The 23,477-nt window shown below is 53.6% G+C and overlaps 6 protein-coding genes across 6 annotated transcripts; 5 read left to right on the top strand and 1 right to left on the bottom strand.

The window, feature by feature from the left end:
• Window positions 1-1,242: 1,242 nt before the first annotated feature.
• J4E90_010594 (uncharacterized protein) lies at window positions 1,243-1,944 on the top strand (the record flags this gene model as incomplete). The annotated part of the gene is made up of 2 exons (XM_051440106.1): window positions 1,243-1,852; window positions 1,910-1,944. 2 exons carry the CDS (start codon window positions 1,243-1,245, stop codon window positions 1,942-1,944), a joined length of 645 nt encoding a protein of 214 aa, XP_051286003.1.
• Window positions 1,945-3,341: 1,397 nt separating this feature from the next.
• On the top strand, window positions 3,342-4,446 carry J4E90_010593 (uncharacterized protein; the record flags this gene model as incomplete). The annotated part of the gene is made up of 3 exons (XM_051440105.1): window positions 3,342-3,428; window positions 3,499-4,091; window positions 4,143-4,446. 3 exons carry the CDS (start codon window positions 3,342-3,344, stop codon window positions 4,444-4,446), a joined length of 984 nt encoding a protein of 327 aa, XP_051286002.1.
• A 1,492-nt stretch (window positions 4,447-5,938) lies between these two features.
• J4E90_010592 (uncharacterized protein) lies at window positions 5,939-8,160 on the bottom strand (the record flags this gene model as incomplete). Its single annotated transcript, XM_051440104.1, has 3 exons — window positions 5,939-6,100; window positions 6,150-6,616; window positions 6,669-8,160. The coding sequence occupies 3 exons, from the start codon at window positions 8,158-8,160 to the stop codon at window positions 5,939-5,941; spliced, it is 2,121 nt and encodes a 706-aa protein (XP_051286001.1).
• Window positions 8,161-9,337: 1,177 nt separating this feature from the next.
• Window positions 9,338-11,219, top strand: J4E90_010591 (uncharacterized protein; the record flags this gene model as incomplete). Its single annotated transcript, XM_051440103.1, has 2 exons — window positions 9,338-9,521; window positions 9,589-11,219. 2 exons carry the CDS (start codon window positions 9,338-9,340, stop codon window positions 11,217-11,219), a joined length of 1,815 nt encoding a protein of 604 aa, XP_051286000.1.
• A 472-nt stretch (window positions 11,220-11,691) lies between these two features.
• J4E90_010590 (uncharacterized protein) lies at window positions 11,692-12,792 on the top strand (the record flags this gene model as incomplete). Its single annotated transcript, XM_051440102.1, has 3 exons — window positions 11,692-11,928; window positions 11,978-12,413; window positions 12,467-12,792. 3 exons carry the CDS (start codon window positions 11,692-11,694, stop codon window positions 12,790-12,792), a joined length of 999 nt encoding a protein of 332 aa, XP_051285999.1.
• A 6,867-nt stretch (window positions 12,793-19,659) lies between these two features.
• Window positions 19,660-22,189, top strand: J4E90_010589 (uncharacterized protein; the record flags this gene model as incomplete). The annotated part of the gene is made up of 5 exons (XM_051440101.1): window positions 19,660-19,864; window positions 19,914-20,047; window positions 20,097-20,345; window positions 20,392-21,237; window positions 21,284-22,189. 5 exons carry the CDS (start codon window positions 19,660-19,662, stop codon window positions 22,187-22,189), a joined length of 2,340 nt encoding a protein of 779 aa, XP_051285998.1.
• Between the last annotated feature and the right edge of the window lie 1,288 nt (window positions 22,190-23,477).

Genomic DNA, 23,477 nt, shown 5'->3' with positions numbered 1-23,477 from the left:
CTCCGGACAATTCTCCGGCGTAAGCAGGAAGAATTTGTGATGTCGTCTGCCCTTCTCTTATCGCACAGAAGGTGCCGACGCCTTCCGCCGCCCGCTTACCACCTTCCGCGCTGTTCCCTTTCCTCACGATCTCCATATAACCGGTTCGTATCTGCTACGTCGCCTGCTACTTTCACGGGTAGCGCTGGTTGCAAATACGAGGTTTGGTGGGTTTCTATTTCCGGATGTGGCGATGGGTGGGTAGGAGCACTAAGGTAGCGGGTGTGGCACCAGCGGGGATCGTGTCCTTCTGCCAGCCTCGTTTTTTTTCTCGACCGTGTACGCTCGTACGACATCAACGACACAGGTACCGTGGTAAAATGTCCTCGTGGCACGGAGGCTGGGGAGATGGCGCCAATACGGATAACCTCCGATGTGGGAATTTGTTGTGTAATGGGAATGGGAATGGGAGGTGGAGAGGAGCTATCGAGATGGGTTTGGAAAGGTTGATGTTCAAATCCAAATAGCGACCGGCTAGCGATACCGAGGTGCGGGATGCGGAAAGATTCAATGCCACCGCATCCACCGGCACTTTCGCATACATACCGCCGTATGATGCCGTTATCGTGTGGTGGGAAAACTCTCGCCCGACGCGACCGGCACCGCCGTATTAGGTCACACAACCAGCCAAACTGCCCAACGTCAGTCTGGTGACATTGAAACACGAGGTGATCAGCTTGTCGACAAGAAGGCGTATACGGTAACGGTACGTCAGGGACTCGATATGACGTCTGCGTGTCGGAAGCTTCAATGCGAGGATGCAGCGCGCAGGCTAGCTCACCCGTTTTCGTCATGTTTCCAGCGATATTGACGGGCTGATCAGTGCCTGAAGCATGCCTAGGGTGAGCTTAAACGGCCGGGACATTACTGCTACAGGCATGGTTCAAGCCTGCAGGGACAGTGCAGCGCTGCGTCTGCATGGATACGAGGAATGACGGTGGGGAAATAGGTGGGAGGGTCAATGTTACTTTGTTTAGTCGCGTTTTGTAGGTTGGAAGACGGTAGAACAGAACAAACCCCTCATACCCTGCACCGTCCGTCTGTTGGCCATTACTATAAAGGGTTCCGCGAACGGCGCTGCACAAAGGGTCATCATCCTCAGCAAACTTTCAAAAGCAATTCACAGCAAAGACTAGTTTATAACTCCCTTTACAACACTCGCTTTCGAAGTTCTTCCACACCTCAACACACAAACTCGCCAAGATGAAGTACACCGTCGCTATCACCACGCTCATCGCCAGCGCCATGGCGACTGCCATCTCCTCCGACTGCCCCAAGCCCTCGCACACCGCGACCGTCACCGGCAGCGCACCTGCCTCGTCGTCGACCGCTCCTGCCGACGCCGCGCCCACCGGCTACTTCGGCGTCATCTCCTCCCGCAGCGCCTCGCCCATCCACCTCCAGTCCCTGACCGCACGCGGCGGAAAGTTCTACCTCGGCGGAGGCCCTCCCTCGTCCTACTGCCCCGACAACCTCCCCGCCGGCGCCTGCCCTCCCGGTAACACCACTGTTCTGGCTGGCGGCCAGGGAACTCTCTCCCTCGGTGTTGTCGTGCCTGGTGGCCAGGAGGTCTACGTCGCGCCCGGCGGTGCTCTGCAGTACACCACTGCCCACTCCGTCTCCAAGCCCGAGGGCTCAGACGTCGATGGCTTCAGCCGCACTGCGCCTGCCAACGGCAACGTCTACGGATACCTCGACTACGAGACTGGCTTCGTTGCCTGCCCGGCTGGCGAGGGCGAGGGATACCAGGTCTTTGGTGCCGTTGAGGACGGTGAATTCGGCGATGACTGCCTTGGCTTCACCGCTCTTGCTGGTAAGTTCTTCTGCTTCTTCTGATATTTTTCAAACATGTGCTAACGATTCTTTGCAGTTGCGACCGAAGATGCTGGTGCCTGGCAATACTAGATGTCTCTCTAGCATCTGAAAATGGTGGTAGTGGGGATCTTTAATGTCTATTGGATAATGAACATGAAGTGGTAGATGGAGATATCCATGCTGTACATATGACGCTCCTTAATGACCCGGGCACAAAAGTAATATAATAGTAATGCCTTGACACGATTTTGAAACTTCATTCTCTGCCTTCCAAGGCTGCTCTGATGCGATTGACTTCCTCCTCAGCTGTGCCTTTCATGCCCGTCTGCACAACTACAGTCTTCTCCCTACTCTTCATGCCTTTAACAACTTCAACATCCGACTTTGCAACTCTCAGCACACCAGCAATGACTTCCCTCACCGCCCTGTTCGCCTCTCCGTCTTTCGGCTGAGCGGCAACGCATATCTCAATGCGCTCATCAGAGACCGCTACGATGCCTTGGCGGTGCGCACTAACCCCAGGCTTGACATGACACAGCAATTGAACAGTTCCTGAGCAGCTCTTCGCGGACTTTGAAGCCACGAAACGGATTGCGGGACCGGACATTAGCGGCGTTGGCGTTGAACACGGTAGAGTGCATGTGACTGCGATGAACGGTGGGTTAGAAAGGTCAGCTGGCTTCGCGTGCGGACCTCAGCATGCGGCTGAACCGGTAAAGCCGATCGCAGCCGCCCATTCCACGCCGGGATTAGACCACTGCCCACCCGACCAATCGCTTTTCCAGTGCACCCCCGAGCCATCCTACCAGCAAAGGCGAGCCTCTACACAGCAGTCCTCACAGATAGATGCACATCTCCTCTGTTCCACAGCATGCGCAAAAGCCACGTTGACACCACGCACGCCCTGCCACCTCCCTAAAGCGTGTTGGCGCGCAACCGGGGCGGTAGTGGGGGCTTTCTTACGGTACCTAACGCGTTACCGGTCCTAAGATAAAGACTACTTCCCCTAAGTGATAAATTTGACGAGAGCCTCATCAGACGCTTCCCTTAAGTACAGGTGCACACGATGGAGGGAAAATTCAGCAACACGGAATTAGGTAAGAGATTGTAAGCGTATCCGGCGCAGATAAAATGCATAAAAGGCTGCCCGCCCTCGTTTTTGGGTTGGTTTCTGCATATTTCGCATTTCTTCGACTTCTTGACCGAGTCGAGTTGGGATAACCTTGGAAGAGTGTTGTTGTACGCATTGCGGTATTAGCACTTTTTTTGCATTGCCAGGATAGAAGACATCTTTATTGTTAGCACAGAGACTCACAGTTAAAGGTAAGAGACAACTGCAATTGCTTTTGATGACGTGGTTTGCGACGTGGTGGTTTGCTATCTAGAAGTCGCACTTCTGCAACAACCAACCCACGTACAATCCCATCTTTCCCACAGCTCTACCCACTCCACACTGCATATCACATGACTAACCTCAGCCCAGCAAAATGACTTCCGCACCCACACTACAGCCCAAGTTCCTGCCGAACAAGCATGACCTAGGCATCGTCGCAGTCGGCTTCAGCGGCGGCCAGGTAAGCCCATCCATCCACCCACCACCCATTCTCTCCCCAAACAATTCCAAGATTGACAATCTTATCCCAGCCCAAAGCCGGCGTCGACGCCGCCCCCATGGCGCTCATCGAAAATGGCCTCATCAAGCAGTTAGAAGAAGACCTCGACTTCAACGTCACCTACGACAACCAAGTCCACAACTACTCCTCGCTGCGCCCCACCTCCGACCCCGAAGTCCGCCGAATGAAGCAACCCCGATTCGTGTCCGCCGTAACAAAGCAAGTCTCCGACCAAGTCTACGCCCACGCCAAAACCGGTAAACTGGTTTTGACGCTCGGCGGCGACCACTCCATCGCCATCGGCACCGTGTCTGGGACCGCGAAAGCGGCAAGGGAGAGACTGGGGAAGGAGATTGCGGTGATTTGGGTGGACGCGCATGCGGATATTAATACGCCTGAGTCGAGCGAGAGCGGGAATATTCATGGTATGCCGGTTGCGTTTTTGGCGGATCTTGTGGATAAGAAGGAGGAGTTGACGGAGGATGTTTTTGGGTGGTTGAAGGAGGAGCATCGGATTAGTCCGAAGAAGTTGGTGTATATTGGGTTGAGGGATATTGATAAGGGGGAGAAGGAGATTTTGAGGGAACATGGGATTAAGGCGTACAGTATGCATGAGATTGACAGGTATGTTGTCCGCTTTTGGGGCTTTGAAAATGGTTGCTAACAGCACGGTAGACATGGTATCGGCAAAGTCATGGACATGGCATTAGGTTGGATCGGAAGCGACACGCCCATCCATCTTTCCTTCGACGTCGATGCTCTGGATCCCCAGTGGGCGCCTAGCACGGGTACGCCCGTACGCGGTGGTTTGACGCTGCGCGAGGGTGACTTCATCGCTGAGTGCGTTGCTGAGACTGGTCAGCTCATTGCGCTGGATCTTGTGGAGGTTAACCCCAGCCTTGATGCTGAGGGTGCTGGTGATACGGTTCGCGCTGGTGTTTCGATTGTGAGGTGCGCGCTGGGTGATACACTTTTGTAGGATTGTGCGATAGGTGGAGTTTTAGAGGGGTTTGGGATGGGGTAGATATAGATGGTGTTGTTAGACGAGCAATGACGCAAGTTCATACAATATTCATATTACATATCGTGACGCTTTGTCGCTCTTTCAATGAGTATCAATGAGTTATGCTTCAGAGGTATTTGTACTATCAACACCAAAAACCGGGATGCAGAGCTCCGTTCCCTGTTGATACTTCTACACTAGCTGTGATGGCATATCGACTAAAACTTGAAGTAAGAAGCAAAGAACTAAGGCCAATACTAATATTCATATACAACCGTCCGTGGTTTATGACTACTCCTTGGAGCCCACCGAACGTCTTCCGGTCCATACCGAAATGAGTATCCTTCAGATATTTCATCATTTCGCCGCCGATCGTCTCTGTCTTCCTCGTCTCTAGAGTCTGCTCTTCTGTCGGGCTCAAGTCTCGAGGAGCCTATTCTCGCGGAGCCTGTTCTCGCGGGGCTTATTCTCGCGGAGCCTTTTGTTGCTCGTTCGGCAGTCTTAGGCCGACTTGACCTACGCGCGCCATTTTGATCGGGTTCAGTTGACTCTCGGTATATGTACTCCGAGCGTGAGGGTGTTTCTCTCCTGTCTCGGTCACGCGATAGAGGCTTTGAACGTTGCTCTGGTTCCGCATTGGATACTTGTTCATCCCCTTTGTTTTTGCTCTTTCGGTTCTTAGAAGGGGAGGTCCGGTGTCGGTACGGTGTAGGGGTAGGGGCTTGGGGAGTCACTTCAGCCTCCCGAGGGACTGGATAATAGTATGTTTTAGTGGCTTTGGAAGTCTCTTTAGCCACCCCCATCCCAGGGACTGGGTAGTAGTATGTTTTAACTACTGGGCCAGTTGGCGGGAGAGGCCCGCTTGGTGACGGCGATGGAGGGGGTCGTGGCTCTGCATCAGATTCGGTGTCCTGATAAACGATCTTCCAACAATCCACGTGCGACGATAATCCGTTATTGAGCAGCTTGATTTGCGACCCCAACGGTCTCTTGCACTGAGAGCAGGGGTGGAGTTCTATCCAAGAACCTTTTCCGGGATTGGTTCTGAAGAAACGTGTGTCACCATCTTCCTTAACAACGTAAAAAGAATAACGCTGCAAGCAATGCTCAATGGCTTTGAACAGACTCTCGATGTGACCGTAGTGCTGAAGAGATAGATCAACCCTGTCTGGATGTGGCCTTGCAAATACGTTTCCGATGGACCCGATAGCGGTCGCAATTACCTCGCCGTTGGATTTGTACAGCAGTTCAAGAACTTTGCGAGCATAGTGGAGACCCTCGTGGCACAGTTCGCTTTTGCGGCGAAACACTTCCAACGGATCTTTGCAAATAGAACAATGACGGGCGTGCACCTCGAAGGCAGTGGCAGCCTGGAGCTCAGAGTAGTGGAGTTGGCGTGGAATTGAGGCCGCCGTTCCAGTGGCACCTTCGCCAGTTGTGTTGCTGGGAGGGCGTGGTATTTGCTGTATCACTGCAGGCGCACCGTGTCGTCTTTGCATATGCAGTCTGAACACATCTGACTGAGAGTACCGGTTATAGCAACCTTCAACAGGACATAAATAACGAGATCGATGCTGATTGGAACCTGTCTCTGTGCACCAATTCCGAATGTGATGTGCCAGGTTTTTGACTGCATCCGCACCTTTCAGTACAGCGCCGCAGCTATACGGACAGTGCACGCTATATTCAGCATCAGTCTGAGAATTCTCTGGCGATTGGATCGGCTCTTCTCCGAAAGTGTGAGTATCAAGCTTATCTTGAGAGTCGGTCTGATCTTGATCCGACTCATCGCTCGAAGCCATTGTCCCGTCGGTCGAAGATAGGCGTGGCATCCAACCATTCTTTTGTCCAGTCTCAGCATTGTTCGCAACATTTGAACGGTCGTCGTCTAGGACGGGTCCCCGATGGGCGCGCGTGGACCATTTGCTTTCTACGCTGTCATGGTCAGAAAGATCATCTGGGATGCCCTCAGCTTGTTGATCTGGCTTCTGAGCAAGGCGTGCATCTGTTTCTTCCGCCGACGACTCGCTCTCAGTCTCGCAATACGGTGCAGGACTTCCACCGCCGCCGGAGCCGAAGTGGAAACCACCTCCGCCGCCACGGCCGCCTCCCATACCTCCGCCCATGCCGGCGAACATCTGCATGACTGTATATCGCGTTAGTCGTGAACCTTCTTCCATAGTTACAACAGTACTTACGGATATTTGGGTCAATGCCGCCTTCATCTGTCGCGCTCAAAGAGACTTGTGCTTCATCATCTTCAAATCTATGCTCCGAAATGCTTTGAACCAGATCTGGCCCCTCGCGTGCCTCTTGAATTTTCTTGGAGTCAAGTGCATCATGAGTTTGCGAGTGAACCAGGAGTGTGTCTTCTTCATCTTCGGCAGACGTCCATTCGATTTCTGAAGTATCCTCGGCCGATTGGAGGCAACATATGCCTTGAAACATGTGCTGCACATTCGGGTCCATGCAGGCTTCTTCGATGTGGTCCTCAAGCACATGGACGTTCCAACGTTCCGTTGGCTTCTCTCGTAACATGTTCTCAATCCAGGTCGACGGAATCAGGTCACTTGATGGCCCTGCTGACGACCGAAGGACATTGATCCAACCAGTGATGGCTTCAAGGTTTGAGTGATAGCTATTTGCGCATGAGCCATGAGTGGTCATGTATGTTTTCAACTCCTCAAGCGTGCGGGATCGTAGGACTGTCCACATCTCTAGGAATACACAACCAAAGGACCAGATATCAGACGATGAGTTGCGTTCAGTATAGGCCATGACTTCAGGAGCGCAATAACGGGGAGTCGTAGGCGCTGCTGTCGCTGTGATGCTACTGCCACTGCTGGACCAATCGAGAGCTGTTCCGAAGTCAGTGAAGTAGACCTGGTCGCCTTTGATGAGCACATTCGACGGCTTGATGTCTTTGTGTCGGATACGGTTGTCGTGCAGATAGCATAGCGCGGAGGTTAGACAGCCGAAGAATGGCCTCAGGAAGGATCGTGAGTTCTCGTCAAAATCCGTTTTCTCCAGAAACGTCTGCAGATTCGCATCGGCTACCGGGAGCATGACGATGGCTACGAATCTCTTGTCCGTATAACTGCCGACCAACTCAACGAGGTGCTTGTGAGATAGCTTTTTGAGGTTCCCCAGCTCTTTCGTGAAGTCTTTCAAGACTTGTTTATCCTTCTTGAAGGTCTTTCCTCTCAATATGAGCTTGCGTGCGTACTCCTTGTGACTTATGGTGCTAACGACACGATCGACGTATCCGAATCCACCTTTGCCCAGCTCTCCAACCTTCTTGAAAGGTACCTCTGTAGAATCGCTGAAGTGTCCGTGAGGCGCATGTCGTTCAAGATTGAGTGCCTCCCGGTTGTAGACGAGGTGTTGCAACTCGAGGAATCTGAGTCGCGCAGAATGATCGCGCAGCGCTTCCGGCAGGGTGCTCTTGGTGAATGGGAAGTATACGTCTGTAATGTCGCTGTCAACGAATGCGTCAATCGTGTCTAGTTGGCCAATCTTCCTGAGAATGCTATAAAGCCTTGGAACCCGGCTCCAGCGCTCCCGTGCACAGCGAGTCAACACGTCTGCGATCTCGCGAATGTCGATCTCGGTGAAGGGCGTCAACGTCTCTTCAGCGTTGTGAGGGAACCATCTCCGTAAGAGGTCCTCTTCGAAGCCTTGCTGTGCCATTTGGCGAGTCCGTCCAGTGGGAAGTCGCTATGCGCACGGCACCCCGTATAGGCCAGCGTCGCGAAACGCATAAGGAGTTGTTCCAGTAAAGTTGAACTGCGTATCTCATCTGCGAGCGACAATGGAAGTCGTCATAGTTTTGCGGTAGTAACAGGACGAGTGGCGAGGCAGGCCAGCGTCTATGTGAGACGAAGTTGAGAGGGGTAGTAGGCACCGCCCCCAATCGTGCAGGTCAGCTCCTGCAGCAACCCTGTATCCATTCGTTGTCGAACAGATTGAAGCGAGATGCGCCACAACACTCAGCCTCCGCCAGTGTGACATGTAGTGTTGCCATCTTGTGCATTATCGAACCTTTTCCTTGGACTGAACCATGCGCAAATCTTCTTGCTTGAGGCATTCTCGCTGAGCAACCAGCTAGTCGACTGCTTAAAGCGGCTGTGACGCGATCCAGCTTGTGTTGCTGATGGTACCTACGTAGACTCTTCTTGGCCGATAGGTGCGCGAGTTTCTGTCGCTGCTGGAACTATTGCGCAGCACTAGCTTGCGTAGACTGGTGGAATCTAGATACGATGAGAATGTACTTGTAGCTGAAGATTTGTTGCTGAATTGTTGTGGTGTTGCTGTCACGAATGGGGTCGTCAAGTGGCTTTCCTCAGGGCGCCGCGCCCTAGTCCACGTTCGGCGCGGCACTAATGATCAGAACAAAAATTGGACCTTTCTGCCAGTACTCCAAACATGGCACTGACTGAAGTCGAAACTGGAGTGCCTTTGACCCAGACTGTTGTATGGAATAGCTATGCTGGTCGGCACAACAGGACTAACGCGATTTCACGGCCCTTTTCGTCGGTGCTTACCACACCCATCAACCTTGCACTCACCTTGACTACACCATCCGGCACATTGTCGCATCCTGTAAGTGAGTAAGACGCCCATGCTTCGCGCAGCCAAACATCTAGTCTCGTCTACAATCACATGTGGGCTCTTCCTCGGCAACGTTCGGCGCGTCAAGCTTGCAAAAGCCATACGTCATGGCGTCAACGCCGACTTCCGTTGGTCGACCCGCAAGCACCCGGCGAGTGGGTGGGTGTCGATAAATAAAACTTTGGTTTTGATAAACACTCCTTTGGTTCATTATTCAAGGATTGCGATTGACACTTTGAATTGTGAAGACTGAAAGATGCTGTCGCCGGCTCGTATGTCGCTGTTGCCGGGTGGTGTTAGGGAACTGGTGTCTGCGCCTACGATGAGGTCGCGCACGGCATCGTTATGTCGGACAGGAGCTTTGATAAGCGCAAAGTATGGGAAGAGCTTGGAACAAAAGAGGATGATTACGATTGAGCAATTGGACAAGAGGAGAGACAGTACGTTGTTCTCCTGGCTCAACCTACCTCTTGTACAAGACCCCAGCTACTAACAACCCCATCACAGATCGCGAGCGCGTAGTCATTCTAGGATCCGGCTGGGCGGGCTTCACAGTCGCCCGCAGTCTCGACTCCTCCAAATTCCAAACTCTCGTCGTATCGCCACGATCCTACTTTGCCTTCACGCCTCTCCTTGCCTCCACCGCAGTCGGTACCTTGGAATTCCGGACCGCGCTCGAACCCGTGCGCAGCCGACGAACCAAAGTGGATTTCTTCCAGGGATGGGCCGACGATGTCGATTTCAAGAACAGGACTATTACGATTGAAGAGGCGGTTGACGATCCGAAACAAGGTGTTGCACTGACCACGGACCGACATGCTGGGGAGACAGCGGAAGAGAGGGAGGCGGAGAAGAAGAAGGAAGCGAAAGTAGGGAAGCTATTTGATGTGGAGTATGACAAGTTGATTGTGACGGTGGGATGTTATAGTCAGACTTTCGGCACGCCGGGTGTAAAAGAACACGCCTTCTTCCTCAAAGACGTAGGCGATGCGCGCAGGATCCGGAATCGCATCCTAGCATGCTTTGAAGGCGCGGCCCTACCCACCACCTCCATCGAGATGAAGAAGCAGCTCCTCAATTTCGCCGTCGTAGGTGGTGGACCCACCGGCATCGAATTCAGTGCGGAACTACACGATCTGATCAACGAGGATATGAAGAAACTGTACCCGGAACTTATTCAGTATCACAAGATTACTGTTTACGATGTCGCGGAGAAGGTGCTTCCGATGTTTGATCAGAAACTCGCGGGGTATGCGATGCAGAAGTTCAAGCGTAAGGGCATTGATATCAAGACGAGTCACCATGTTGAGGAGCTGAGGCCGGGGGCGCCTGCCGAAAGAAGCTTTTCAGATGATGTGGATGATTATCATTTGTATACGCTCAAGGTGAAGGAAGAGGGTGAGATTGGCGTGGGCATGTGTGTGTGGAGTAAGTCTCCCATCTCTCTTAAATCCTCACGCTCCACTCGAATGTATAAGATAGAAAGACTAACCCCACCCCCAGGCACAGGACTAATGCAAAACCCCTTCGTCGACCACGCCCTCTCTTCCGTCCGCGAAGCACCAACCGATCTCTACCTCCCCTCCTCTTCTTCCCAACCCGCCACTCCAGGCAAAGACGTAAAATGGGTAGTAAAGAAAGACTCTAAATCCGGGTCTATCATAACCGACGACCACCTCCGCGTCAAGCTCATCCCCTCTACCTCCTCAGGAAAGCCAGGAGAACAATCAGAAGACAAGATTATGCAAGAAGCAGTCCACCCCTCCGTCTTCGCCCTCGGCGACTGCGGAATAATCGAATCAACAACCTACCCCGCAACCGCGCAAGTCGCGTCCCAAAAAGCCTTTTGGTTGGCAAAACGGCTGAACAACGGTTCCTTATCCACCCCACCATATCCATCATCTCCATCATCAAAGGGCTTCACATACCGCGACCTAGGCACTTTAGCCTACATCGGTAACTGGAATGCGTTGTTCCAAGGCGGCGGCAAATGGGGTGGGAGGTTGCAGGGATATGTGGCGTGGATTATTTGGCGGGGAGCGTATTTGACGAGGACGGTGAGTTGGCGGAATAAGGTGCTTGTGCCGGTTTATTGGGTTGTTAATTGGGTTTTTGGGAGGGATGTTAGTCGGTTTTAGGGGGGTGCGGGGGTGGATGGGTCAGAGGAGGGAGGAAGGGAGAGAATGGGAATGGGTATGGATATGGTGGTACTGTGTAATGTGTAGGATTTGAGCTTCGGTTTTGTTGGTTGAGGGATGTAGATGTCTCGTAAACTTCTTTGAGTAAATCTACGGAGTGATGACATTACTATTGAACAAGACATGAGATACGATGGAGGGCCAGTCCAAGCTGGCTCAGCTTTGAGAATTGTAGGTATAAAGACCAACTACCACTTGCGTCTATTCCAGCCGGTGCTGATCTGAGTTTCAATATGCAGGCCATGCTTAGAACTATGGGTTGTAAAGACCAACGCGTTAGTTGTATGAACGGCAGAGCTCCGCCAACCACGTGCCCTCGCGTCGCGCTAACCCCATCCGACAACCCGGCCCAAGCTCTTCTCTTCCCCACACGCATGTGCCGGCGGCCCCTCGACGCGTCGTCACCAGCCCAATGGCCCCCGATGTAGCCTCCATGACCTCGACGCCCTCAACACCCGCCCTGAAGCCATCGCAGAAACCCCCGTCCGGCCCCAACGTCCTCGAAGTCGTCTTCGGCTCGCTGCTCATCCAGCCGTGGTACCCGTCTTTCTACCCCGAGGAGCTTGTAGGGCGACGCGTAGAGCGGCTCTATGTGTGCCAATGGTGCTTCAAGTATAGCAAAGAGTTGGTGGGGTTTATTGGGCATTTGGTAAGCTTTCGGACGGATACACGTTGGATTGAAAAGCTGATGAGCGTAGAAAGCATGTCCTCTGCGCAATACACCCCCGCCGGGCGTCAACGTTTACACGAAGGATAACTACTCCCTCTACGAGATCGACGGCGAGAAACACAAGCTTTACGCACAGAACCTATCGCTCTTCGCCAAGCTCTTCCTCGATACCAAATCCGTCTTCTACGACGTTACGACATTCCTCTACTACCTCCTCGTCGCGCACAACCCCACACCAGAGATACCGAATACCAGTTTCGGCGACGATACAGCGGCGAGTGGAGTCGGTGCGCAGGGGCAGGTCGTGGGCTTCTTCAGCAAAGAGAAGATGAGCTGGGACAACAACAATCTCGCATGCATCCTGGTGTTTCCGCCGTGGCAGAAACAAGGACTGGGGCAGATACTCATGGGCGCGAGCTATGAGATGAGTAGGCGGGAGGAGAGGCTGGGTGGGCCTGAGAAACGTAGGTTGATGTTCTGTCTGCGCATGGTACCTCTGCTAACACTACTACTACAGCGCTGTCGGATCTCGGTCGCATCGCATACATACATTACTGGTCGCAAACGCTCGCTCGGACGATATTGGCTTGTCCTTCTAAGAAGATACTTACAGTGCAAGACCTGCGCGAGAAGACGTACATTGTACCCGAAGACATCATTGCGACATTACAGGCTATGGACGTGCTGGAGCAGAAGAAGAAAGGAGGTGCCGACGCTGTCATCAATAAAGCCAGGGTAAGGGCTTGGGCAGATACACACAAGGTGGACCTGAAGGCAATTCCGGTCGACCCCGATGCTTTTGTTCCGAGGGAAGTGAGCCGAAGTGTGAGTGAGGAGTCGTGAGGCTTGTAGACGGATTAGAAGGAGAAGTGTGAGATACCCAGAATCGATTTGTTTGATTGAGCTCGAACAGACGAAGGAGAGACACTTCTGTATTTCTATTTGTAACGACCAGGTGAACAGGAATATCACAGTTATTCTCTCGTACCCGGTATCGATCACCCGCCGGTCTCTCATATACCACATCTACCTTCCCTGGAATGTCGAATTCCCATTCAACCGTTGGCGCACAGCACACTCCGTAGTCAGCCACTCCTCTACTTGCTTTCCGAAGTGTTTAGTCTCAGATTTGTCCTACCATGTATTCCGCATGACAATGAGTCCGATACTATAGATGCATGAGTGAAACTTCTCAGAATAAGACTTGTCGATCAGGATCAACGGTATACGCGTTCCATTTTCGTGGCGTTGACGTTTCCCCTGTTCTTGGCTACAATGCTTGCGTATAGCACTATGGTAGATCAATCGTGTTACTACTGAACTTTATCGTAAGTTCAGCGCCTGTCAGGGAGTTGAAATCGCGGGGGATGTTTCAACGTAAGCGATCTTATGATCTGGATCTAGATGAGCATATTCGACGAGATGGACCTGGAGGGGAGCCGATTGTTACATGTGTTGAAGGGCATGCTTGCTACATCGACGTTGTGAGTGGCAAGGAGTAGCTGCTTTGCTGTTTCCTTCCTTAAGTCAATAGCTTGTCTACACTCTTCCATTGACAAAAGTTGGAGAGGAAAAATTTGGGTCGAGGCATGAAACATTTACTCAAAGAGTTGGACATGGGCGAGGGGATCATCACTCGCTCCACCGTGGACTGCCATCAGCAGCTGCGCATCGATTCACACACAACGTGCATCAAAAGTACCAGACGAAGTCCTCAACCCATGGCTATTTTCGCTGTCGTAAAATCGACATACCGTCGAAACGCCAAAGACGTCATGCATGAGTTCGTCCGTCTCCGAATCTACTCGCCTCGACAAGTTGAAACTTGGCGTGGAGTAAGCCTGACTTCTAGAATCCCAAGCCTGATCTTTGCCAGGATACCCAGCACGGGGAAGGATGTCGCGGTGAAACGCGAGAGCGAGCAAGTGGAGTGAACCAGATAGCAGAACTGCACTGCTCACCTCGACAATCCTGGTTCGGGGTTGCAGTAGCTTGTTGACGTGGCAGTGAGTGAGCAGCGGAGGACCATGGGCTTGTTAACGGATTGACGAACCGCGCCGGGACAATAGAGAAGTTGCTTCACCACTGGACAGAGTTTGGTATGCGATAGCATCATCACGATGCGGGTCGACGGATTAGACAGACTGTGGAAGCGTGGAGGAAGAGAGGGCACGCGGTGATGGGGGGCCCACATAGTGGGGTATCGTCGCTTGACGGGCTCAACGGGACGTCATTGGGTACACGCGCGGCACTTCCGGTGCACACCCGGTCAGCTCTGCCAACGTTAACTGCGCATGCATGCGCAAGGCGGTGACTGACTGGCTGCAATATTCCTCGCGTCGTTGCTTCTTCCAGTTCAACATGCGTTCTCTTTGTCTCCCCCATTCCAAACTATACCCGCATCGCCCGTGATTATGGCTTACACCAGGGTACAGATTCAGCAGGCCTTGAGGCGTACCACGACATCCACACGATTTGCGAGCCTTGTGCCGTTCAGCCTCTAGAGTCGTACAACGTGTGCTTGTAATCGCTTCAGCATGCAAGGAATTCGCACGGAAACGTCACCCACTGTCTATATTCATCTTTTTCCCGCACACCCCATTACCTACACTCCCCCGCACCGCGCCATCGCCCCCTCTCTGCTTACACAGCTGGACCCTGTAAACAATACGTAGCATGGTGGGTAGACAATATAAACACGCTCTTTGCCTCTCTCTCTCTGCCCTGAACTACCAGATTGCTTTTGGAAACTGACGTAGATACTTCCGATACTTAGTCGGATCATACAGCAGCAGCAGCCTTTGAGGGCGCTGGCTCACCTCCTCGACAGCGCAGTCCTGCTACAGGCAATCCGAAATACCACTACGACGGCCTCCATGACATAGGCACGAGTTCAGCTACTAGCGCACCACACACTAGACGTCGTCCATCACGCACCAGTTCGGGCACCAAGAGTTCCCCACCTTCGGCCTCACCGCCACGCGGCGACGACCATGACGAGAGCGAGCAGAGATCTAAACAGCCTCGCAACACTCTGAAGAAGCTTCTAAGACGCGACTCACATCATACCGACACTACTGGATCGAGTTCACAGGCCAAACAGGAAGAGTTGGATGAGGAGGGTAGTAACGTCGGCTACATGCCCCGGCTCGGTCAAATAAGAGAAAGCAAGAGCAAGGTCAGCACACGATCAAGACGACGAGGGAGCTCTGCCGTTGGTACTCCGGTCGATCCGCGGGTTCTGCGCCGCAGGCATACTGGCGACGACGTCGCGAAACGCTCACACGCACGTGGTAAACACAGCTCTCTGCAACGGCATGCTGGGAATATGGCCAACATGTCTGATCCCTCTCTGGTCTCGAGTGTGACGCAACAGTCAGATGCTTCAGGTGGCAGTAACTCCACGCTGATGCAGAGGCCGTACGGCGGTTATAGCCAAGTCGCCGAGTACCAAGAATCTGAAGAAAGCCAGAGTACGCCCGCGCCAACGGCGATGCAAAGCATCACATTCAACAACATGGACGCCGCCCAGGCAGGAGTGTTTCAGTTTCTACAGTCTGAAGACACGCCTGGAAGTCCTACGCCTACGGACCTTGAGGCTATGCCTCCATCGACTATTGCCTCGTCATCGTCATCGTCGTCAGGTGACACTCAGCATGACGATGGCCGATCATCCGTGGCAGCAGACTCACAGCATCCTGACTCCGCCATGACTTCACCAGCCTCCACGCGGCGGTCCCTCCAGACATCATCACACCAACCCAACCAGGAATATCGATCATTCAAGAAGCCGTTGTACGCCAGTAGCTTTGTGCATGGCCCTGGAGATGACGTCGAAGCCAACCAAGAAGAGGGCAGTGAAGAGGAGAGTGAAAGTGGGTCAGAGAGCGATGAGGAAGTTAATCAAGGAAACCAGATGCCCAACAAACAGCCGGCAGTAACGACCCCTCCTCGAGCTCCGTCGGCGACGTCTCATCAGAGTGATCCGCACGCCAGACGTCTCAAGCAGCAGGAACGCGAACTTGCTAGCCACATCTTCCAAAGGCCACAGCCGTACGGAGACTACCAATATGGGGCAGAGCAACACCCCTACGGTTATCCACCGATGCCGATGTACAACCAGCAAGGTTATTCTGGTGCATCTCCGGCTCCAGTGCCTGCGGCAATCAGTTCCCCACCAGCATGGGCGCCGATGCCTTCGTTCCCAGCTCCGCTAGCCATAGGATATGCGCCTCATCAGTCTCCGGAAGCAGCGCATGCGCATCCACTATCGATACGGCCACCTGACGGCCAGCTCCAGCACGTGCCGCCACCTCTCACCCCACATCCAGGGCAGCCGCCACTCTATCAACAGCACGCTCCACTGCCCAATCAGACCCGACAAACGGTGGTGGGATATGAACTCCTCGCCAACGAGCTTAGCGGATCGACTCAGCCCAGCTCCCATGGCCGGAAGAATCTTGTGCCCATGTACCGAAAGTTTGAGCATCTAAACCACCGCGTCTTGTTACATCTCCAAGACGAAACGTGCGAACTCGAAGAAGAGCTGCGTCACCTAGACGAATGCATAGCCCAGATGTCGCCTCGAGATGCGTCAGGGTACGCGTACCCTGCGTCGCGGCGGGGTGACGCACGCTACGGAAGTGAAATGCACTTCAAGAGGACCGAACTCCTGGGGCGCATCTACCAGAAGCTAGAGCAATACAGTAAGTTGTGGCTAAGCCAGAAGCAACGAGTCGGAACGCCATGTCAACATGGGGATCGTCGCTGCTACCGATCAAGAGTGTTCCGCTGACTCGGTACAGACAAGGCTTTATCTTCGTTTAGCAAGCTCTCCAAAAGTCTCGATCCCGCGTCTGCGGAGGATATCACAGCCTATCGCGAGTGGATGGATGAGCATGACCCGATTAATGAGGAGGAATCCCAATTTCTCGAGGAAGACGCCGACCTAGTGACTCTTCCGCGGAAAGTTCCTTCTTCCTCCTCCTCTTCTTCTCCTGCTCCCAGCACGGCAGCTCCGGCTGCCGGCCAAGATCAGTCAGCAATATGGTTTCCACTAACCCTGGTACTACCCCTCATGGCGTTTGCGATAGTCCCCAGCTTGCTCGGACGGCTCCTCGTTATCGTGCTTATCGTTGGTGCGGAGCTAAAGATGGTCACGTCGACCCCTCAGCTCAGGAATATGCTGTCTACGCGTGAGTGGGCTGCGGCAGCTTCAGTGTAAGTCCTCTTTCTCTTTCTCAAATTCCCGCCCGCGATGCAATATCGCGACTGTCTGCACCGTGACGTCTACATGCTCAAACGGGCAAGACGGGCGCATGGGGCGAAGAAACTCTCACCCCGTTCGGAAATTTCCAGGACATGCTTTCGGACGGAAACATGTCAGAAACGTCTTTTTACCCACGCATTATCCGGTGCCTTGGCCGGTTCCTGAGGCGCGCGCGCGCGGGTTTGCCTGCAGTTGGTGAGAGATGACGAGGCTAACGCAAGCAGCTATTTCGGGGTGAATGTGCTCCTCGCAGCCGTGGTGCGCTGACGGGCGGGCTGAAAAGGTCGCTTGACTCGCAGGGCACATGCAGGCGCGCGTGCATGCGAGGTGGAGGAGTTTGGCGGCCACGGCGCCATGATCGCCCATGGTTTTCGCGGGCGCACGGGCCTATTTGCAGGCGGAGCAGCAGCGCAAGGCGCGTCAAGGTGTCCAGGTACCGTATGCTCCCGCACAGCGAGTCTGACCGAGGAGATGGGCATGCAAAGTGTGGAGTCTTCGGTTTCTCGGTTTCCCGTTTTTTCTCGTTATTACTGCAGTTTTTTTTTCCCTGGCCTTCTTCTGGCGTCGCGTACTGTACAAGATGGATGTGTGTAAAGTGCTGTACTATATGGTTCGCAGGCGTTCACTCTATTGTCCGGCACGGCGCGGCGCATAGTCATGGGAAAGAGGGTGTGAGGTGTGCATTGCAGCGCAGCTCACTAGAGATATTGGAGATTCGGCTCCATTGGCGCTTCACCTTGGCCCCAATATTTTCTTCGGGTCTTTTTGCTTTGTGGTCATCTAATGGTAAACTGTAAACTGTAAACGGTAAACGAGGCCCGGATATGCTGTCTCCCGCCAGCCAGTAGCGGCTACCAAAGTACTCTATCCAAAGCATGTGACATGAGTCGCAGGCACTGGCAGGATCAGTTCAAATCTCCAGTTCTGAAGGAAGCGACGCGGAGCGGGGCAATGGCGTGATGAGAATGCTGCAGGTGATGGACGGCGGCGGGAATGTGACGGAGTCATTTATAGACCACTGTGCAAGCAAGTGCAAGTACGGTTTGGGCAGTTGTTCCGCGGCGATGAAAGGCGTGTGGCGCATTGTATTGGTATGGCGGTATTTGATCATCCACGTCGGCGCTAGGACGACATGGCTATCAGCGATGTTGGAGCATTACATTGCGATAGTCGTCGTTGTGCAGCACTGTGCGCCACGTATGTTTCGAAACTATTTTGCAGCGGGCGGACAAATGGTAGAGATCATCGGACCGAGATGAGATGGTGATGGGTTGATCGACGACGGAATACAATGCTGTATGACAGTGTATGTACGGTATCTATGCAGAGTAATCATGTCTTGTTGTAGGATTCGATGGCGGCGGGTCGGACTTTGCGATGGCATGCCCTTGTCCATCGACGACGGGCGGACTGCATGCTGGGCTGGGCAATTTTCCTAGTACACTTGTGCGGGCAGTAAGGCAGGCCAGCAACAAGCGTCAAGACGGCGCTCTGGCCACCTCCACATCTCGTGCAGCCCGCCGCCACAGGCGTTGCTAAGTTGCTAAGCTGTCGGCAGCGAAGGCCTCCGGTACTGCACAAGTCCACGGGTTATTCACGCGGGTGGATGGGCTAAAGGTCGGGGATATTCAAATGTTGACCATGTGATGAGATGCAGGCTACAAGTCAATGTAAAGAGCGTCGGGCTTGACGTGTGCTAGTCGGGCTTAGCCAGGAACCAGCTTGGTCGGTTGGGCGCGGACCACGTTGCTGCTTCAGGCACGTCGAGGTGGTGGTTCAGGGGCAGGCGAGCAGCTGACGACGGTTTCGCACCCATGCCGACTCCATCGCCTTGCTATCTGGCGCGCAGCCTGGTGGGTGGCCGTTTGCCCCTGCCTCGTTTGACGTCCCACCTGCGGCCTCCACATGCTTGGCCCTCTCCACTCTGCAAGACACTGAAACACCCATTCAGACCATACTCCTCCTCTACCGTACTAGGTAGACACTGCCTGCAAGTCACTTTCACTCTCCCCTCCCGCACCAAGTATCCCCCACCCCCGCCGTTGCTGTCACCGTCACTGCCACTGTCGCGGTCGCTCCTGCCATCTGCATCTGAAGCGGAAGTCGCGCCATCTGGAATGTCGCAGCCTGCCCATTGTCTCCCACCACTCACCGTCTGAGCTACCCCTCGCCCTCGTCGCGACTCCCGGTGACTGAGGCACCCCCTAAATTAATCCAACCAACACGCTGCCTGCACACCACGGCCCTGCGCTGCAGTCTGCACCACCCGCGACCTCTCGCTGGACGGGCCCTCCCGCTGCAATTCCCCCGTCGTAGTCGCTGCAATCCCCGTCGCCGTCGCTGATTGACCCAACCCGCCCGACCGCGACCGCGCACACAAAGAAACAAAGTCTCCGTCTCCGCCCTGCCCGTCGCCCTCGCCGCGACACCCCCGACCAGCCATGGCCGTCTCTATGCTGCATGCCCCCTCGCGCGCCTCGACGTCGTCCTCGTCGTCGTTTGTCCCCGTCTCGCGCCAGAACACAATGTCGTCGCACGATGGCTCGCGCTCGGTGCGCCAGTCGAAGCGCTACTCCGTCACAGCCCTGTACCTGTCCATGTCCGCCAAAGACAAGGAGCTCGAGATTGAAGATGACCTGGCCCGAGGTACGCCGCCATTGCCTTACAATATACTACAATGAACTAACCCTCGCAGCTCAGAAGATACTCCGCGAACTCAAGGCCAAGATCTCGTCGCAGTCCAAGAAGAACTTCGTCCTGGAAAAGGATGTGCGTTATCTCGACTCGCGAATAGCCTTGCTGATCCAGAACCGCATGGCATTGGAAGAGGTGCGCTCAACGCTGCTTACACCCCGCGCCTGTACTGACTATCCTGCAGCAGAATGAAGTCGCCGACCACCTGGGAGACGGCCTCGAACTCCAGGAAGGCTTCTTTCCCAACGACGAGAAGACGCAGAAGTACGGCAACCTGCTCTTTCTCCTCCAATCCGAGCCACGCCATATTGCCCATCTGTGTCGACTCGTCTCCATGGCCGAGATCGATGCCCTACTACAGACTGTCATGTTCACAATCTACGGAAACCAGTATGAGAGCCGCGAAGAGCACTTGCTCTTGACCATGTTCCAGGTAGGTTGCGCCTCCAGCTTTGCGCACCGCAACTAACCTCGCTCAGTCTGTACTCACGTATCAATTCGACAACACCCCAGACTACAGCTCGCTCTTACGTGCCAACACACCAGTCTCGCGTATGATGACCACATACACCCGCCGAGGACCCGGTCAGAGCTACCTGAAGGTCGTCTTGCAGGACAGCATCAACTCGCTCATCGAGCTGAAGGACCTCGATCTTGAGATTAACCCGCTCAAGGTATACGAGAAGATGGTCACTGAGCTTGAGATACAAGGAACCCTTCCCGCGAACCTGCCCAAGGGCGTTACCGCAGAGCAGGCTGCCGAGAACGAGACGGTACAGAACATCATCACACCGCGAGTCAACATGCTCATGGAGATTGCCAACAACTTCCTCACAACCATCATCAAAGGCCTCGAGGAGACGCCATACGGCATCCGATGGATATGCAAGCAGATTCGAAGTCTGTCGAGACGAAAGTACCCTGATGCCCAGGACCAGACCATTTGCACTCTCATCGGAGGCTTCTTCTTCCTGCGCTTCATCAACCCCGCCATCGTCACCCCAAGATCGTACATGCTCATCGATGTGCTGCCAGCAGAGAACCCCAAGCGGACACTAACGTACATCGCCAAGATGCTGCAGAATCTCGCAAACAAGCCATCGTATGCCAAGGAGCCCTACATGGTCAAGCTGCAGCCATTCATCCACCAGAACAAAGAGCGAATCAACAAGTTTCTGTTGGACCTGTGCGAGGTACAGGACTTTTACGATACTCTCGAGATGGACAACTACGTTGCTCTGTCTAAGAAGGATCTAGAGCTCTCGATTACCCTGAACGAAGTGTATGCGACGCACTCGCTCTTGGAGCGACATGCAGCTGAACTGGTAAGCAATCACACATCCATGCGCATTGCCGTACTAACAAAACCAGGCCAAAGAAGACAGCTCGCATCTAGGTGTCATTCTCAACGAGCTCGGATCCGCTCCAGCACAGCTTCCCCGAAAAGAGAACAGAGCCATCAATCTCCCGCTATTCAGCAAATGGGAAACGCCGCTTGACGATCTGACCGCAGCGCTCGACATTACGCAGGAAGAGATCTTCTTCATGGAAGCCAAGTCGACATTCGTCATGATCCTTCGTTCGCTTCCTTCCAACACTTCCATCACGCGACGGCCATTGCGCCTCGACAGGATTGCGGAAGCAGCTGCCACGACCAAGAACGACTCTGTCATGGTCAAGAAGGGTATCCGTAGCATGGAGCTGCTCAGCCAACTGCAGGATCTTGGCGTGATTGACAAGGAAGACGGCTTCTCGTTACTCCGCGACGAAGTCGAACAAGAGCTGGTGCACTTGGGCTCCATGAAGGAAAAGGTCATCGAAGAAACACGGAAGCTCGAGGAAGTGTTCCGCACCATCCGCGATCACAATGGCTTCCTGGTCAGCCAGCTTGACACGTACAAGTCGTACCTCCACAACGTCCGAAGTCAATCTGAAGGCAAGACAAGGAAACAGCAAAAACACCAAGTCCTCGGACCCTACAAATTCACCCACCAGCAGCTCGAGCGAGAAGGCGTGATCCAGAAGAGCAATGTCCCGGAGAATAGGAGAGCCAACATTTACTTCAACTTCACAAGCCCGCTCCCCGGCACCTTTGTCATCTCCCTCCACTACAAAGGGCGGAATCGCGGTCTTCTCGAGCTCGACCTCAAGCTCGACGATCTGCTGGAGATGCAAAAGGACAACCAAGAAGATCTGGACCTCGAATATGTCCAGTTCAACGTGACCAAGGTACTGGTCCTCCTCAACAAGCGATTTGCACGTAAGAAGGGATGGTAGATTCGTCTCCTCCCTGCGCGCGACATTGCGTACACCACGTCACGAAAAAGATACGATACCCCCGATTATTACTACGTCTTTCCTGCTGTTTGACGCCCCGACACCATCTACCTACACTCATTTCCCGATTCCTTTCTCATTACTACCCAACAACAACGCGGAACAAAAAGCCCGTCTCTACGAATCATCTAGTCATCAGCCCGGAGTACAGGCGTATATTGGGCGCATCTCCTATATTTTCGAGGATACCCCCCACCCCCGGTGAAAGGACTGGTTTGGGCTGCTGCTGAGGATACGGTGGACATGTCTGATTCCGTTTTTCGCAGTTTACTTCCTTTTGGTGGTTGTTCTGCTGTGATGGTTTTGTTTTGTTTTGGTTTCTAGCGCGCTCTGTTTATTATGGAGGTTATGCAGTCCTTTTTGTTGTTCATGTGCTTTTTCTTTTTAACTTTTCAAAGTCTCTCGCTACTAATACGAGTTCGTCGGCAGGCATCCGAAGTTCCTACCTCGCTGCTGTTTTGATTGGCAGTTTTCATCAGAGTCCTATTTTACTTGCGAGCGAACACACGAGCGATATCCACAGTTGGTTTTGTACGATATACAGGAAACGCGTATGCGAGTATGCGATGGATGGTGTTTTTGGAAGCAATCTGCGCGGTTGCGACTGATGCAGAGTGGGCTGGTTGTGTGGTTTATCCTTGTCCCCAATGGAATTGAGCGTTCGTAGCTCGTCATTTTGATACTTTTATGTGTGGTTCTTGTGTGTGTGATGTACGCGAAAGTGATGTTGTCAAGAATACTACCTTGATGAACAGCTCAGTGCTGCATGGAATATGCATGCGTTGTTTTCGATGTGCACGTCAGGTACGGACCGACAGGCGATAACGGCACCCTCGTCGCTACGTCACCTGTCTCGTCCAGTACCCGAATGACCTGATTCTCCCCCACATATTCGCAATCGCAGTCGTAACTTTAGCATGTGCAATCGGATAATAGCCAGAATGATGAACGCACTCGATCTCTCCAGCGGAAACTACGCCGGATGTCGTCGGCTTTAACACTCCATACCCTCATCCATCAAGATAGATAAGCAGATAGATAACAGCTATCCTTCCCTACAGTACCTAGGTAGGGTGTCTAACGCATGCATGCATCATGCGAGATGGCAACCACGCAACACACCCGTGGCCGCCTCATGCACACGCAAGACGCAAGACGCAAGCAAGACACCAAGGTGCGTGGGTGCCAGGCCAGGTGCGGAGCGGGTGCCTGTCACACGTGCCCCACG

Source organism: Alternaria incomplexa (genome assembly GCF_024043165.1).
Source record: "Alternaria incomplexa strain BMP 0042 chromosome Unknown scaffold_24, whole genome shotgun sequence".
Classification (NCBI taxonomy): domain Eukaryota; kingdom Fungi; phylum Ascomycota; class Dothideomycetes; order Pleosporales; family Pleosporaceae; genus Alternaria; species Alternaria incomplexa.
This window is presented reverse-complemented; position numbering and strand designations above follow the sequence as displayed.